Source organism: Ovis canadensis, chromosome 2, assembly GCF_042477335.2.
Source record: "Ovis canadensis isolate MfBH-ARS-UI-01 breed Bighorn chromosome 2, ARS-UI_OviCan_v2, whole genome shotgun sequence".
In the NCBI taxonomy this organism is placed as follows: Eukaryota; Metazoa; Chordata; class Mammalia; order Artiodactyla; family Bovidae; genus Ovis; species Ovis canadensis.
In genome coordinates, this window is record NC_091246.1 from 215,768,603 (window position 1) to 215,781,323 (window position 12,721).

The following is a 12,721-nucleotide window of genomic DNA, read 5'->3' on the forward strand; positions in this document are numbered from 1 at the left end:
GCCTCCAGGCTGGGCCTCAGTTATGCCAGGTAACCTCCTTCCTGGGAGCCTCTCATTGCTCTTCCATCTCTGTGCTGCATGCTTCTAGACATTTGCTTATTTTTCCTTACTTTTTTCAGCTCTTTGTTCAGATTTCACCTGTCCTGACTCCCTTTCACCCCTAGCAGTCCTTGCTGCTTTTTCGCTCTTTATTTTGCCCTGTAGCACCTACTCTCTGGCATAAGGTACGTTTTAAGTATTTGTTTTTATTTATTGCCCAAGTCTTGTTCCTGAATCATGAGAACAGGAATTTTGGCCCTTGCTCTGCACCTGAAACAGCATCTGACACATAATAGGTCCTCAGAAAATATTTTTAATTGAACCTATTTCCTTCTTTAAGCAAGAGCTATTACCCATGAACCTGGGGCCTAGGTCGGATATAACGTTTACTAGACAACATGAACTTCAGGTGGAAAGGAAACTCATGAAGAATCCTTGGGAGCTGAGAAGGTAGTGAATACCCGTGTCCAAGCTAATTGTAGGAAGGAGTTCCTCTCTCTTCATGGAGGTTTCTATCCCAGTCATTTGTTTTTAAAGCACATGAGGGTGGCCTCAGGGGATAATTGATGATAGCACAATGCAGGGGAAAAACAACACAGAACAAAATGTTTTTAAAACTGGGAAGGATATTGGTAATGATTGAAAGTGGTCTTCAGTATTTTTGATTGTTTGAAAATGCCATTTTATAGAAACTTTACGATCTCTTATGCCCATAAGACTTAGTTGGCTGTCATGATACACTTCTACTCAAAATATTAAAATATTTTTCACTTTTCTACTATTACTTGTATTTTCTCCTCTCAGTTATTCGCCTATTCGGCTCCTTGAAGTGTGTGTTCCACTTCCCAAAATATTCATTAAACGTCAAGTCCCATTAAAAGTGTCCCTTCTTCAGGATCTGAAGGACTTTTTTCAAAAGTAAGTTTCATTTTCTCTGATCATCTGTTTTTGTTTAGTACTGCCTGAAATCTAAACTACTTTAAATGTCTTGTTTGTTCATTCAGCTTTCTTTGAAAACAGAAATAACCTATTTTCCTAATTGTATGTTTTATATGTCTGATGTAAAAATGGGAAAATGTAGACAATACACCGAAGTATTAAAAAAGAAGTCAGACCCTCCCAAGCATAACAACTGTTAAATTTTGATGTACATCCTTTCAGGTCTTTTTTGTTCTGCAAAATTATATATGATTCTTAGTTAGATAAGATATTAGTAAAGTTCTGTATATATCGTTTTTCTACTTTTTAAAAAAATTTATTTATTTTAATTGGAGGCCAATTATTTCACAATATTGTAGTGGTTTTGCCCATCTTTTTTCTACTTGTGTGAGATTAGACAATTTGATTCTAATTTTTCTAAAGTGTTTAATGTTTGTTAAGAGTTTCACAGGTATATCTTGCTGTGGATGAAAGACTCGCGTCTTTGAAAACTGATACATTTAGCAAATCAAGAGAGGAAAAAATGGAAGATATCTTTGCACAAAAGGAGGTAATTCACTTTTCTGACAGAAACCCAGCAGTTAGTTGTGAACTTGTTAGCAGTTCCTTCTGGGGTGCGTCTTAGATTGCTGGAGTGGTTTTTGTTCCCCTAGATGGAAGAAAGTGAGTTCAAGAGCTGGACTGAGAAGATGCAGGCGCGGCTCCTGTCTTCCTCGATGGAGACCCCCCAGCAACTGCAGTCAGTCTTCGAGTCACTCATCGCCAAGAAACAAAGCCTCTGTGAGGTGCTGCAAGCTTGGAATAACAGGTGTGCCTCTGCAGTCAGGTGTTTCTTTCATATTATTGCAAAATGTGCTCTGCCATGATGTTTTTGATTTAAATATCCTTGTTAGTTGTGGATGTTGGCTTTTATTCTCAAGTTGTTGGTTTTATTTTTATCGCTCCTACCACCTTCCACTTCTTTCATCCTTTAAAGTGCAGTTTGCAAAGATACAAAAAGAGATGAGAATAGTCTTTGTTGCTGTTTCTAATATAGCATGTGTGCTAACTAAATCTAATTTATCTGTAGTAGTAAACCATGGAGTAATTATTGGGTGTTAGGCCATGAGTTTCAACTGATTATTTTGTGTATTTTATACCTGTATTTAAATATTTATTTGGGGAAATGTTTCCTTTTAATGCATATTGAAAAGTTCACTTGGATTAGTATAGCATTTACTTATTGAGCACTTGGATGATGCTAGGCACTAAGTAAGGCACCAGATGGACATGCACTCTTTTATTTGATAGTGAGTCCCACATGTGTATATACTGCTTCATTTTACAGAGGAAACTATGGCTCTACGAGACTAAGGGATTTGCCCAAGTTATACAGCTGTTGATTTTCAGAGCTGGGCTTTGGGCCTTGGGTCTGTTGGTGTCTCATTATAACTTGCTCTTCTTTTCTAACTATAATCATATCAATAACAACTGATTAGTTGATTTTAAATAAAACTTAGTTATGTACAGCTGTAAAATCTATTGCATTTGAAATAGGAAAATAAATTTTTGTGGTTTCAAAGCTATAAGGAGAATATGTGTATTCATTATTCAGGATATTAGAAAGAAAACCATGTTCTTCTTTTCACGTTTCCTTTTTTTCTTTAATTGTAGGCTGCAAGACCTTTTCCAGCAAGAAAAGGGTAGGAAGCGGCCTTCAGTTCCTCCAAGTCCTGGACGACTGAGACAAGGTGAAGAAAGCAAGGTAATGTTGTTTTGTCTTGGGGCCTTCATTGTGATAAATAGAATTAATTTTTCTTATAACACTTAGAAGTGGTAGTTTAATACATACTTTATTGACAATATTAGCGTTTTTAATTTTGAAGCAGTCAGGTTTCTTGGTGTGACCTGGATTAATTTTTTTTATCTTTGCCTGAAATAAAATACATTATAATTCATTTATTTGAAATACTTATCAAAAGCTGCTGTCTACTGGCATCATTGAGGATAACATCACAGAGGCAGTAGGTGCTGAAAAGGAGAAGGTGTGCATATACTGGGTGTATAACAGAGCCCTATTTTACTACGAGCTTTGGGTGTTCTTTGTGCTTAAGTGAGAGGTTTTTCTTAAGAGGCCGCACCAGGTTAGTTCTATGTGGTGATTTAATTAACCCTTCCTAATTGTATTAGTTTTCTCTTGCTGTATAACACCTTACCCCAAACTTAGTGACCTAAAACATAAATCTCTTATCTCACAGTGTGTCAGGACTCTGGCAGAGTATATGGCTGGGTTCTTTGCTCGGTCTCACGGCTGAGATGAAGGTTTGGCCAGGGTGATTATCTGAGGCTCAGGATCTTTTGCCAGCCTCATCTAGGTTGTTGGCAGAGTTCAATTCTAGTGGTGATAGGACTGATGTCCCCCTTTCATTGCTGGCATTTGACTAGAGGTAAATCTCAACTCTTCGAGGCTGCCTGATTCCTTGCATGTGGCCCATTTCATCCTCAAAGCCTACAGCAGTGGATTGAATCCTTCTCATGCTTCAAATCTCTTGAGTTCTTCTGTGTCTAACCTCTGGACACAGATTTAAAGGACACATGATTAGGTCAGGCCCACCTGCTTAATTTCCCTAGTTTAAGGCTGACTGATTTGTGATCTTACATACGTGGTAGAATCCGTTCACAGCAGTATCTGGATTCATGTTTGATTGAAGGTATGTGTGGTATGTGTGTGTATGTATCTCACGAAATTCTGCCACTGTGCTAACCACGAACAGATGAATTAATGTCAGTATATTTTAAGGACTTAATATTCTGATACCATGAGGGCTTTTGAGAGAATGTTTCTTTTTGTACAAGTGTATAGTACTTATAGCAGAGTATTTTCATGGAATGATGGGTACAAGTGCCTTAGATCTTTGTATTGTTTAGGAACACTGTGTCACTGAATTCTACTTTTTGTCTCATAAATAACTGTGTAGTAATCACTTTTCCTTAAAGTTTGGGTTAGAGTAAGAATTATGAAGATGATTTATTAGTATTTCAAGTAGTCTGGGACCGTTAATGGCTCTCACACACTGCTAGAAGCCTTTCTGTTTGCCTACTGATGAAACTGCAAAGCTAGTGCTGTAAGACACGAAATTGAAAATATAAAATCAGTTAATAGATGATTTTCTTTTTGAAAGATTGAAAGTTGATTTGAAAATCTGTAGCACTGCCTTTGTGTTTATATTTGTTCATTTGATAAATACTTATTGAGTGCTTTTAGACACTGTTCTGAGTGCAAGGCTCTCAGGGTTCACAAACATGGACACGAAAGTTCACATTTGTGGATGGAGGCCATAGTTACCGGTCCTATGGAATGTTTGTTTGTGAGACTGACAATAAACAGATGAACCAATAAACATTTAAAAAACAAGTGGAAACAAAGCTGTGAGGAAAAAATTAACGAGAAATGGAGAGTAATGCCAAGGGAGTTGGTGATGATGAGTTATTTCATATAGGATGAGCAGGGTGGCCTCTGCTAGGGTGAGCAAATCAAAGGACATTGTAAGTAGCAGTATAAGAAGTGACTTTTAATGACATTGTACACAGGGCTGACAGTCATTTAAATATATATTTTATCAATGGATTATGGGACTTGAGAAAGTCCAATGGATAGTAAAAGGTTGCTGGGCTTAATGGATAATCATAAGTAGTTCCTGGATATTTTAATGGGTCTGTGAGCTACTGTTTAGAACAGTATTCTCAAAATGTAGTTCAAGGACCGTGGAGGTCCTAGACCCTTTCAAGGGCTCTGAGAGATTTCCTGTTTTCAACTGCATAACTCTGTGAGGCTAGATTATCTTTATAAGTTCAGTTGTAATAATACAGCTCAACTGATTAAATGCAGAAGTCAGAGAGGAATTTAACTGTCTTCTATTAAAAGAAGACTTTAATGTCTTCTAGACATTGAAATATTTGTAAAAGCATAAAACAATGCCACTCTTTTACCAATTTAAAAAAATCTTTTTAATTAAAATGTGTCGTTTATAGTAATATGTAATGGGTTTTTTATTATTTTTAAATGAATCAATATTAATAATTCTTGAGGTTGAAAGCGTAAGATTCACTTTGTTAAAAATTTTTTTAGTGTGATTTTAACATTTCCTTAAGAACAGAATATTTCCTTCTCTACAGATAAGTGCAGTGGATGCATCTCCACGGAATGCTTCTCCAGGACTTCCAAATGGAGAAAAAGGTTGGTCCTTGAGTCTGGTGATCACCTGTCATTGAATTTAAAGATGTGTCTTAGTCTAGAAGTTGTTTTAAACACTAAATTTTGAGAATTTTTTCCAATGCAGTTGGTCAGAGACTTTTTTTTTCCTTGCTGTAAAGCATTTGTAAGCAGTCTCATTTAAGATTATTAAAAAATACATTGCATAAGTTAGGATAGAGAAATAAATGATCAATAGTGAAGTGAGTGAAAGTTGCTCAGTAGCGTTCGACTCTTTGCAACCCCATGGACTATACAGTCCGTGGAATTCTCTAGGCCAGAATATTGGAGTGGGTAGCCTTTTCATTCTCCAGGGCTTGCCCAACCCAGGAATCGAACCCAGATCTCCCTCGTTGCAGGCGGGTTCTTTACCAGCTAAGCTACCAGGGAAGCCCAAGAATACTGGAGTGGGTAGCCTGTTCCTTCTTCAGTGGATCTTCCTACCCCAGGAATTGAACTGGGGTATCCTGCATTGCAGGCAGATTCTTTACCAGCTAAGCTACCGGGGAAGCCAGATGATCAATAGAGAAGGCTGCTTTTTAGGAGAAGAACAGAAAGATAAAAGAAAACTGAATTTCTCTCTTAATTGTGTTACAGTTAAGTCCTTGGTTTCGTGGAAAAAAAAAATCGGACAAAGCTTAGTTGATATTTTTATATTGCTAAAATTTTCTAGACTTAAGCCTGTTTTTCCTCAATATTTCATTGAATAACTTGGTGCCACTCTAGGGAATTAGAAGGGAAATTTACTTAGACTATCTTGGTAGAATAGCAACTCAACTTGGAATTCTTGGCATTTTAAAAATTATAATTAAGTGAATTCCCCCTTGAGAATAAACATGATTTTTTTTCCCCTCGGTAGTGTCATAATTTCATTCCTTATTAAATTGAATGAGCAAAATATTTAAGTAGGTATTGTGAAGTTGAAGTCGCTCAGTCGTGTCTGATTCTCTGTGACCCCATGCACTAAAATAAAAACTTCATGGAATTCTGCAGGCCAGAAGACTGGAGTAGGTAGCTGTTCCCTTCTCCAGGGGATCTTCCCAACCCAGGGATTGAACCCAGGTCTCCTGCATTGCAGGCAGATTCTTTACCAGCTGAGCCATCAAGGAAGCCCAAGAATACTAGAGTGCATAGCCTATCCCTTCTCCAGCGAATCTTCCCAACCCCAGAATCAAACTGGGGTCTCCTGCATTGCAGGCAGATTCTTTACCAGCTGAGCTACTAGGGAAGCCCAGGCATTATGGTCTGGTGCAAAGAATACTGGAGTGGTACTAGACTTGGTTGCCAGTCATCCTTCTGTCACTAAGATCTGATTGTGGTCAAGTCATATAACCTGTCTGGATTTTTGTATCCATTTCTAAAATTTCTGAAATTCATTTGTGAAATGACCTATGTAACTTTATTTAAGAAGCTAAAATTCTTTGGTTTATGAAGTAGAAAAAGGTTTTGGCATTTTGAAAGCATTGTTATTAGGTAGAAATGGACATAATGTTTTAAAGTGACTCATTTGCATGGTGTTTTTCTTTAGAGGACCGCTTCTTGGCCACCCTGTCCAGTCAGAGCTCCACCAGTTCCCCCCATCTCCAGCTGCCTACTTCTCCTGAAGGCGTGCCTGAGCAGGCCATGGGAGGGCCCCCCGAACTCGATACTGCCAGCAGTTCTGAAGGTACAGGTCAAGTCACTATTTCTGTACTTCGTCCAGTAGGGACGAATGCTCTGAGTGCTGGGTTACAATGCTTTCTTATCCCTTGGGATTTAAAATTTGTGCTGTTGAAAGTGCTCTTTTAGATGTAGCTTTTTACCATATCCCTTCTTCAGTTGCACTGCTTGACATGTGACTTGTCTCAGTAACAAAATGCTATTCAGCTTTATCTACTTTCTGGGGATGTTGATATTTTCTTAAGTCTCATAAAGCACATGATTGTTCCCTTATAAGAAAGAAAGAGAAAATTTCAACCATTTCTCCAACGACAGACATTTGTTTTGCCAATAATAGATGTAAGCCTTTTCCCTCTCTTGCCTTGCTCTCTGTTTAAGCACCAATTACTTAATTATAGTGTGAACTTTAAACGTAACTTTTAAATTGCAATTAAGCTCAGATATAATAGCCACAGTGCTCATAACTGAGTTGAAGTGGCAACAGGAACAGCTGGGACTGAATTCATGCATGGTTGGCCAGTAATTTCACCACAGCTGCTGCCTGGCCCCTTGAGGGTAAGAGGCTGTTGATTGCAGGATGATCTCAACTTCAGACATGTTGAAATGTAAAAAAAAGAGCCCCTTGGCATCAGAGCTGTGTATGTTTCACGGTTGCTTCCTGTTAGATAGTCATTATTCCTAGATCAAAAATTTTACACTATAATTGGTAATTATGGTGTGTCTGTGTTCCAAAAAGGAAAAGAAATATAGTTGACACTTTATACTTTTACTCTTCCTGAATATTAATATATAAGTAGAATATTTTTTATTCTAGATGTATTTGATGGACATTTGCTGGGATCTACAGACAGCCAGGTGAAGGAAAAATCAACCATGAAAGCCATCTTTGCAAATTTGCTTCCAGGAAATAGCTATAACCCTATTCCATTTCCTTTGTAAGTATTATATAAGTCAGTGGCTGTTGGGTGGTTTTATTTTCACTTCATTTTAAAGATTTCTCTATGGATATACTCTCCATATTTAAATATGTTTATTTGACTTTATATATGTATTTCTCAATCCAAAATTAGCCTCCATTACCATAAAAGCGATGTCTTTTTGTATAATGTACTTTGTGGAACATGTAGTCTTTATATATTAACAGTAGATAAGTAGATTAATAAAGAATTGCTTTTATATATATATATATATATATATATACACACACACACACACACACACATTTTAAAAGATACAATGCTCCATTGAGAGCAGAAGGGGAAGCGGATGACAAAGGATGACATGGTTGGATAGCATCACTAACTCAATGGACTTGAGTTTGAGCAAATGCTGGGAGATAGTAAAGGACAGGGGAACCTGGAATGCTGCAGTTCATGGGGTCGCAGAGTCGAACATGACTTAGCGATTGAATAACAACAATAATTGATCTCATGATCATAAAAACATATTGCTGGTTGTATATGAGGGTATTACTGACCTGGTGCTTAACTGGGACATGGTGCGTTTCTAACAGTGGTGATGAATTGCAATGGCCCATTGAAGTTTTTGTGTGATCTTGTGTGTACCAGGTCCTCTCACAGTGGGGGGAAACAGGCTGAATGTGAGAGTTTTTCTTCCACTGGTTGACATGTCTGGCTATCAGCTGATGATGCTTGCTCCAGTGAAACAGTGAAACAGATGTATGTTAATACAGATTTTGTTCTCAATTGACTTCTGTATTTATTTATTCAGTTAATGTTTAAGTGGCAGCTTTAGTGCCTCAGGACGTAGAGAAAGATCAGTAAGGAAAACTCCTGCTCTCAGGAGCTCATGTCTTGAGCTGTATGTTCTGTGGTATAAATGTGTCTCTGTTTTCTCTGCTTCAGACTTGAATACTTTATGTCATTTACTGCTGGACTAGTACATTTTCACAATTTCCAAAAGACTTTTCTTTCAAACTTAAAGCAGAACAAAATCTCTTAAACTTCTGCTATTCATTGTAAATATTTTTTGAGATAAATATGACCCAACGTCTTGCCAACGTGGAAAACTTTGTTTGATGATTCCAGGACCCTCTGATTTGAAAAACAGTTCTGATCATTTTCAGTTGCCTTTAAAAACTTTCTGTTGATCTGTTTTCCTTGACTCTTTGTTCAAGTTCTGCATACATTTTGGCTTAATTATGTTCATGTAATTGTGCATTATTTAGTTAACTTAAAATTGTCCTGAGATTTACTTGTAATTGTGCTAATGGGTTGTATATGTGATTTTCTGCTAATTTTGTTCTGATTTACATGTTTTTGAACAGCGATCCAGATAAACACTATTTAATGTATGAACATGAACGAGTGCCCATTGCAGTCTGTGAGAAGGAGCCCAGCTCCATCATTGCTTTTGCTCTCAGGTATTACTCAGAGGGCTTTTTCACCTGTGTTTGTATTTTTATATTTTATGTGTATTTATTTATTAATTGCTATATTGTTGAGCTCTGTTACATAGAGTAGAGCAAAATATAAGTAAATGTAAAGTAGTAAATATAAGTACAGAATATGTATCCTTTGGGTGCGACAGTTTATTCTTTTTGTATCTGGTAATGTACTGTTTACCCAAGTATTAACAGGATGATTCTTAAGCAAGCTCCTAATAATTGTTAACTAGGCAAGTTATTTGCTAATTCTTATATCCTTTGTCCATTCTCTATATTATAATACGTGTCTATTGTATCCTTTCCTTTGGTTTATTTATTGATATAATACTTGGAACATATCTGCCTTTAATCCTCTGAATATCTTTTTTGTATTCTTCATTTATTTCCTTCCTGCTTCCCACACATAGAAGGTCAAGTTTCCCTAGAGTAATGCTGTTCCTATACCTTAACTCATTTACATGCTCACAATTATGTGTCTTAAAGAAGGACCCCTGTTTAGAAATTTTTATATATCGTGTCTAAAATAACAAAGCGTTTTAATCTTAATGATGTCTCGGCAGTGATAGTACCTAGTTTAAGTAGAATCTAGGATATCTAATAAAAAAAATTTTTTCCCTATTGAAAGATATTGAAATTAAAATTTTATTTTTAATATTGGTTACAAGTTGTCCACTTATTCAACAAATATTTGAATGTTGTAATGTGTGGTATACTAGGTACTGGGTATAAGTGGTAAACAAGATAGATTTATAGATTTCAGCATTTATAGAGTTTAGAGTTACTATTTGGATAATGAATTTTTTCCTTTAGAAGATTCCATATGATACATTTTTTTAAATCATTTTTTTTTTATCATTCATGAAGTTTTTGCTTCTTTACTGGTTAGTCAACTGGAAAAGTCAGTTTTCATTCCAGTCCCTAAGAAAGGCAATCCCAAAGAATGCTCAAACTACTGCACAATTGCACTCATCTCATACGCTAGTAAAGTGATGCTTAAAAATCTCCAAGCCAGCCTTCAGCAATACGTGAACCAGGAACTTCCAGATGTTTAAAAAAGGCAGAGGAACCAGAGATCAAATTGCCAGCATCTGCTGGATCATCGAAAAAGCAAGAGAGTTCCAGAAAAACCTCTATTTCTGCTTTATAAACTATGTCAAAGCCTTTAACTGTATGGATCACAATAAACTGGAAAATTCTGAAAGAGATGGGAATACTAGACCACCTGACCTGCCTCTTGAGAAATCTGTATGCAGGTCAGGAAGCAACAGTTAGAACTGGGCATGGAACAACAGACTGGTTCCAAATCGGGAAAGGAGTATGTCAAAGCTGTATATTGTCACTCTGTTTATTTAACTTCTATGCAGAGTGAGAAACACTGGGCTGGAAGAAGCACAAGCTGGAATCAAGATTGCCAGGAGAAATATCAATAACCTCAGATATGCAGGTAGCACTACCCTTATGGCAGAAAGTGAAGAAGAACTACAGAGCCTCTTGATGAAAGTGAAAGAGGAGAGTGAAAAAGTTGGCTTAAAGCTCAACATTCAGAAAATGAAGATCATGGCATCTGGTCCCATCACTTCATGGCAAATAGATGGGAAATCAGTGGAAACAGTGGCTGACTTTAGTTATCTGGGCTCCAAAATCACTGCAGATGGTGACTGCAGCCATGAAATTAAAAGACGCTTACTCCTTGGAAAGAAAGTTATGACCAACCTAGACAGCATATTAAAAAGGAGAGACATTACTTTGCCAACAAAGATCCGTCTAGTCAAGGCTATGGTTTTTCCAGTGGTCATGTATGGATGTGAGAGTTGGACTGTAAAGAAGGCTGAGCACAGAAGAATTGATGGTTTTGAACTGTGGTGTTGGAGAAGACTCTTGAGAGTCCCTTGGACTGCAAGGAGATCCAACCAGTCCATCCTAAAGGAGACCAGTCCTGGGTATTCATTGGAAGGACTGATGCTGAAGCTAAAACTCCAGTACTTTGGCCATCTCATGCAAAGAGCTGATTCATTGGAAAAGACCCTGATGCTAGGAGGGATTGGGGGCAGGAGGAGAAGGGGACGACAGAGGATGAGATGGTTGGATGGCATCACCGACTCAATGGACATGAGTTTGGGTGGACTCTGGGAGTTGGTGATGGACAGGGAGGCCTGATGTGCTGCAGTTCATGGGGTCACAGAGTCGGACACGACTCTGAGTGACCGAACTGAACTGAACATGCTACATGAATAGATAAGAAAGGCAGGAAAGGCAACCAAAAAAATATGTGTTTTGTAGTATTAGGAAGCAGGTTTTCTAGTTGATGTCACCTTTTTCTAATATCTTGGAAAAATAATATGTGTTCACATCTGATTTATCTAAATCAGGATTCCCAGGCTGCCAGTTGGATTTTGTTGGACAGTGCAACCAGAAAAATGTTTTTTTCTCTAAGTTCAATACTTTTAAGTTGAAAAGCACTCTCAAGTCCCTTTCCTCTATTACACTAAATGGTGAAGTTTCATGCTTTTCAGTGAGCTGTTCAACCCCTGAAGGCATTTGATCTAAATGTTAGTATGGAGGCCTTCACAATCGTTGTTTAGGATATTGAGTCTGGCTGGCATGTTGGATTATATTGTATTATTTTTTGGTGAACATATTGACTTTCTTCATGAAGTTTCTACTTGATAACTTTTGTGAGGTAACTCTAATGTATTTGTAAAGTACATTAGATATGGATGCTTATAATGTTTGTGTTTCTGTAATGCAGAGCTTATTCTAAAGCATATGATTTACTATAAAAGAAGACCTTAATGTTTAACATATTTCAACCTGTTTCTATCTTAAGTTGTAAAGAATACCGGAATGCCTTAGAGGAATTGTCCAAAGCCACTCAGTGGAACAGTGCTGAAGAAGGGCTTCCAACAAACAGGTGATATGTGATTGAGGAAAATTTATTTTAATTGAACTATATCATTTTCTAGGTGTTCCTATTTCAGTTTTATTACAGCTTATTGTTGATGTAAAAGTTTCTAGAATATAAGCAGTGGGACTCAGTTTTTAGCCAGTAATTGACAGAACAAAATTCAGGTATAGCAAAAGACCTTAAAAAGTCTACTAGGTTACAGTTTTCTTATAATTGTCATAGAAGTTCAAAGTGTATTGCATATTTACATTTTTAAGTTTTTAAGTTCTCTTTGCTGTTTTCATTTAAAAAATATTAACTTCTGAAATTGGTAAACTACTGCATAGCTTTGTACTTTAAATAATTTAAGAATTTTCCATAATAATTAAAGATCTTAACAGCTAAAAAAGCAAACCTCTGCCAAACCAGCTCTTTTAAGTATTTTTGTTATTTTAGGTATTTGAGACAGAAATTGTCATAATTGTCACCATTGACTTATGGGTGCTATAATATAGCTCTGATAGACCTGAGAAAAATATTTTAAGACCGTATACTCTTATAG

At 36.9% G+C, this 12,721-nt stretch overlaps 1 protein-coding gene across 10 annotated transcripts in view; it reads left to right on the forward strand.

The window, feature by feature from the left end:
• The window catches only part of PIKFYVE (phosphoinositide kinase, FYVE-type zinc finger containing), an 80,802-nt gene that overhangs the window by 55,534 nt on the left and 12,547 nt on the right, over nt 1-12,721 (forward strand). For all 10 annotated transcript variants that reach the window (XM_069578174.2, XM_070292275.1, XM_070292276.1 and 7 more), the window contains 9 exons: nt 844-957; nt 1,420-1,528; nt 1,632-1,786; nt 2,632-2,722; nt 5,134-5,194; nt 6,738-6,875; nt 7,683-7,803; nt 9,156-9,251; nt 12,103-12,186. In XM_069578174.2, coding sequence (XP_069434275.2) covers nt 844-957; nt 1,420-1,528; nt 1,632-1,786; nt 2,632-2,722; nt 5,134-5,194; nt 6,738-6,875; nt 7,683-7,803; nt 9,156-9,251; nt 12,103-12,186 — 969 coding nt within the window. The remainder of the gene's footprint in view (nt 1-843; nt 958-1,419; nt 1,529-1,631; nt 1,787-2,631; nt 2,723-5,133; nt 5,195-6,737; nt 6,876-7,682; nt 7,804-9,155; nt 9,252-12,102; nt 12,187-12,721) is intronic.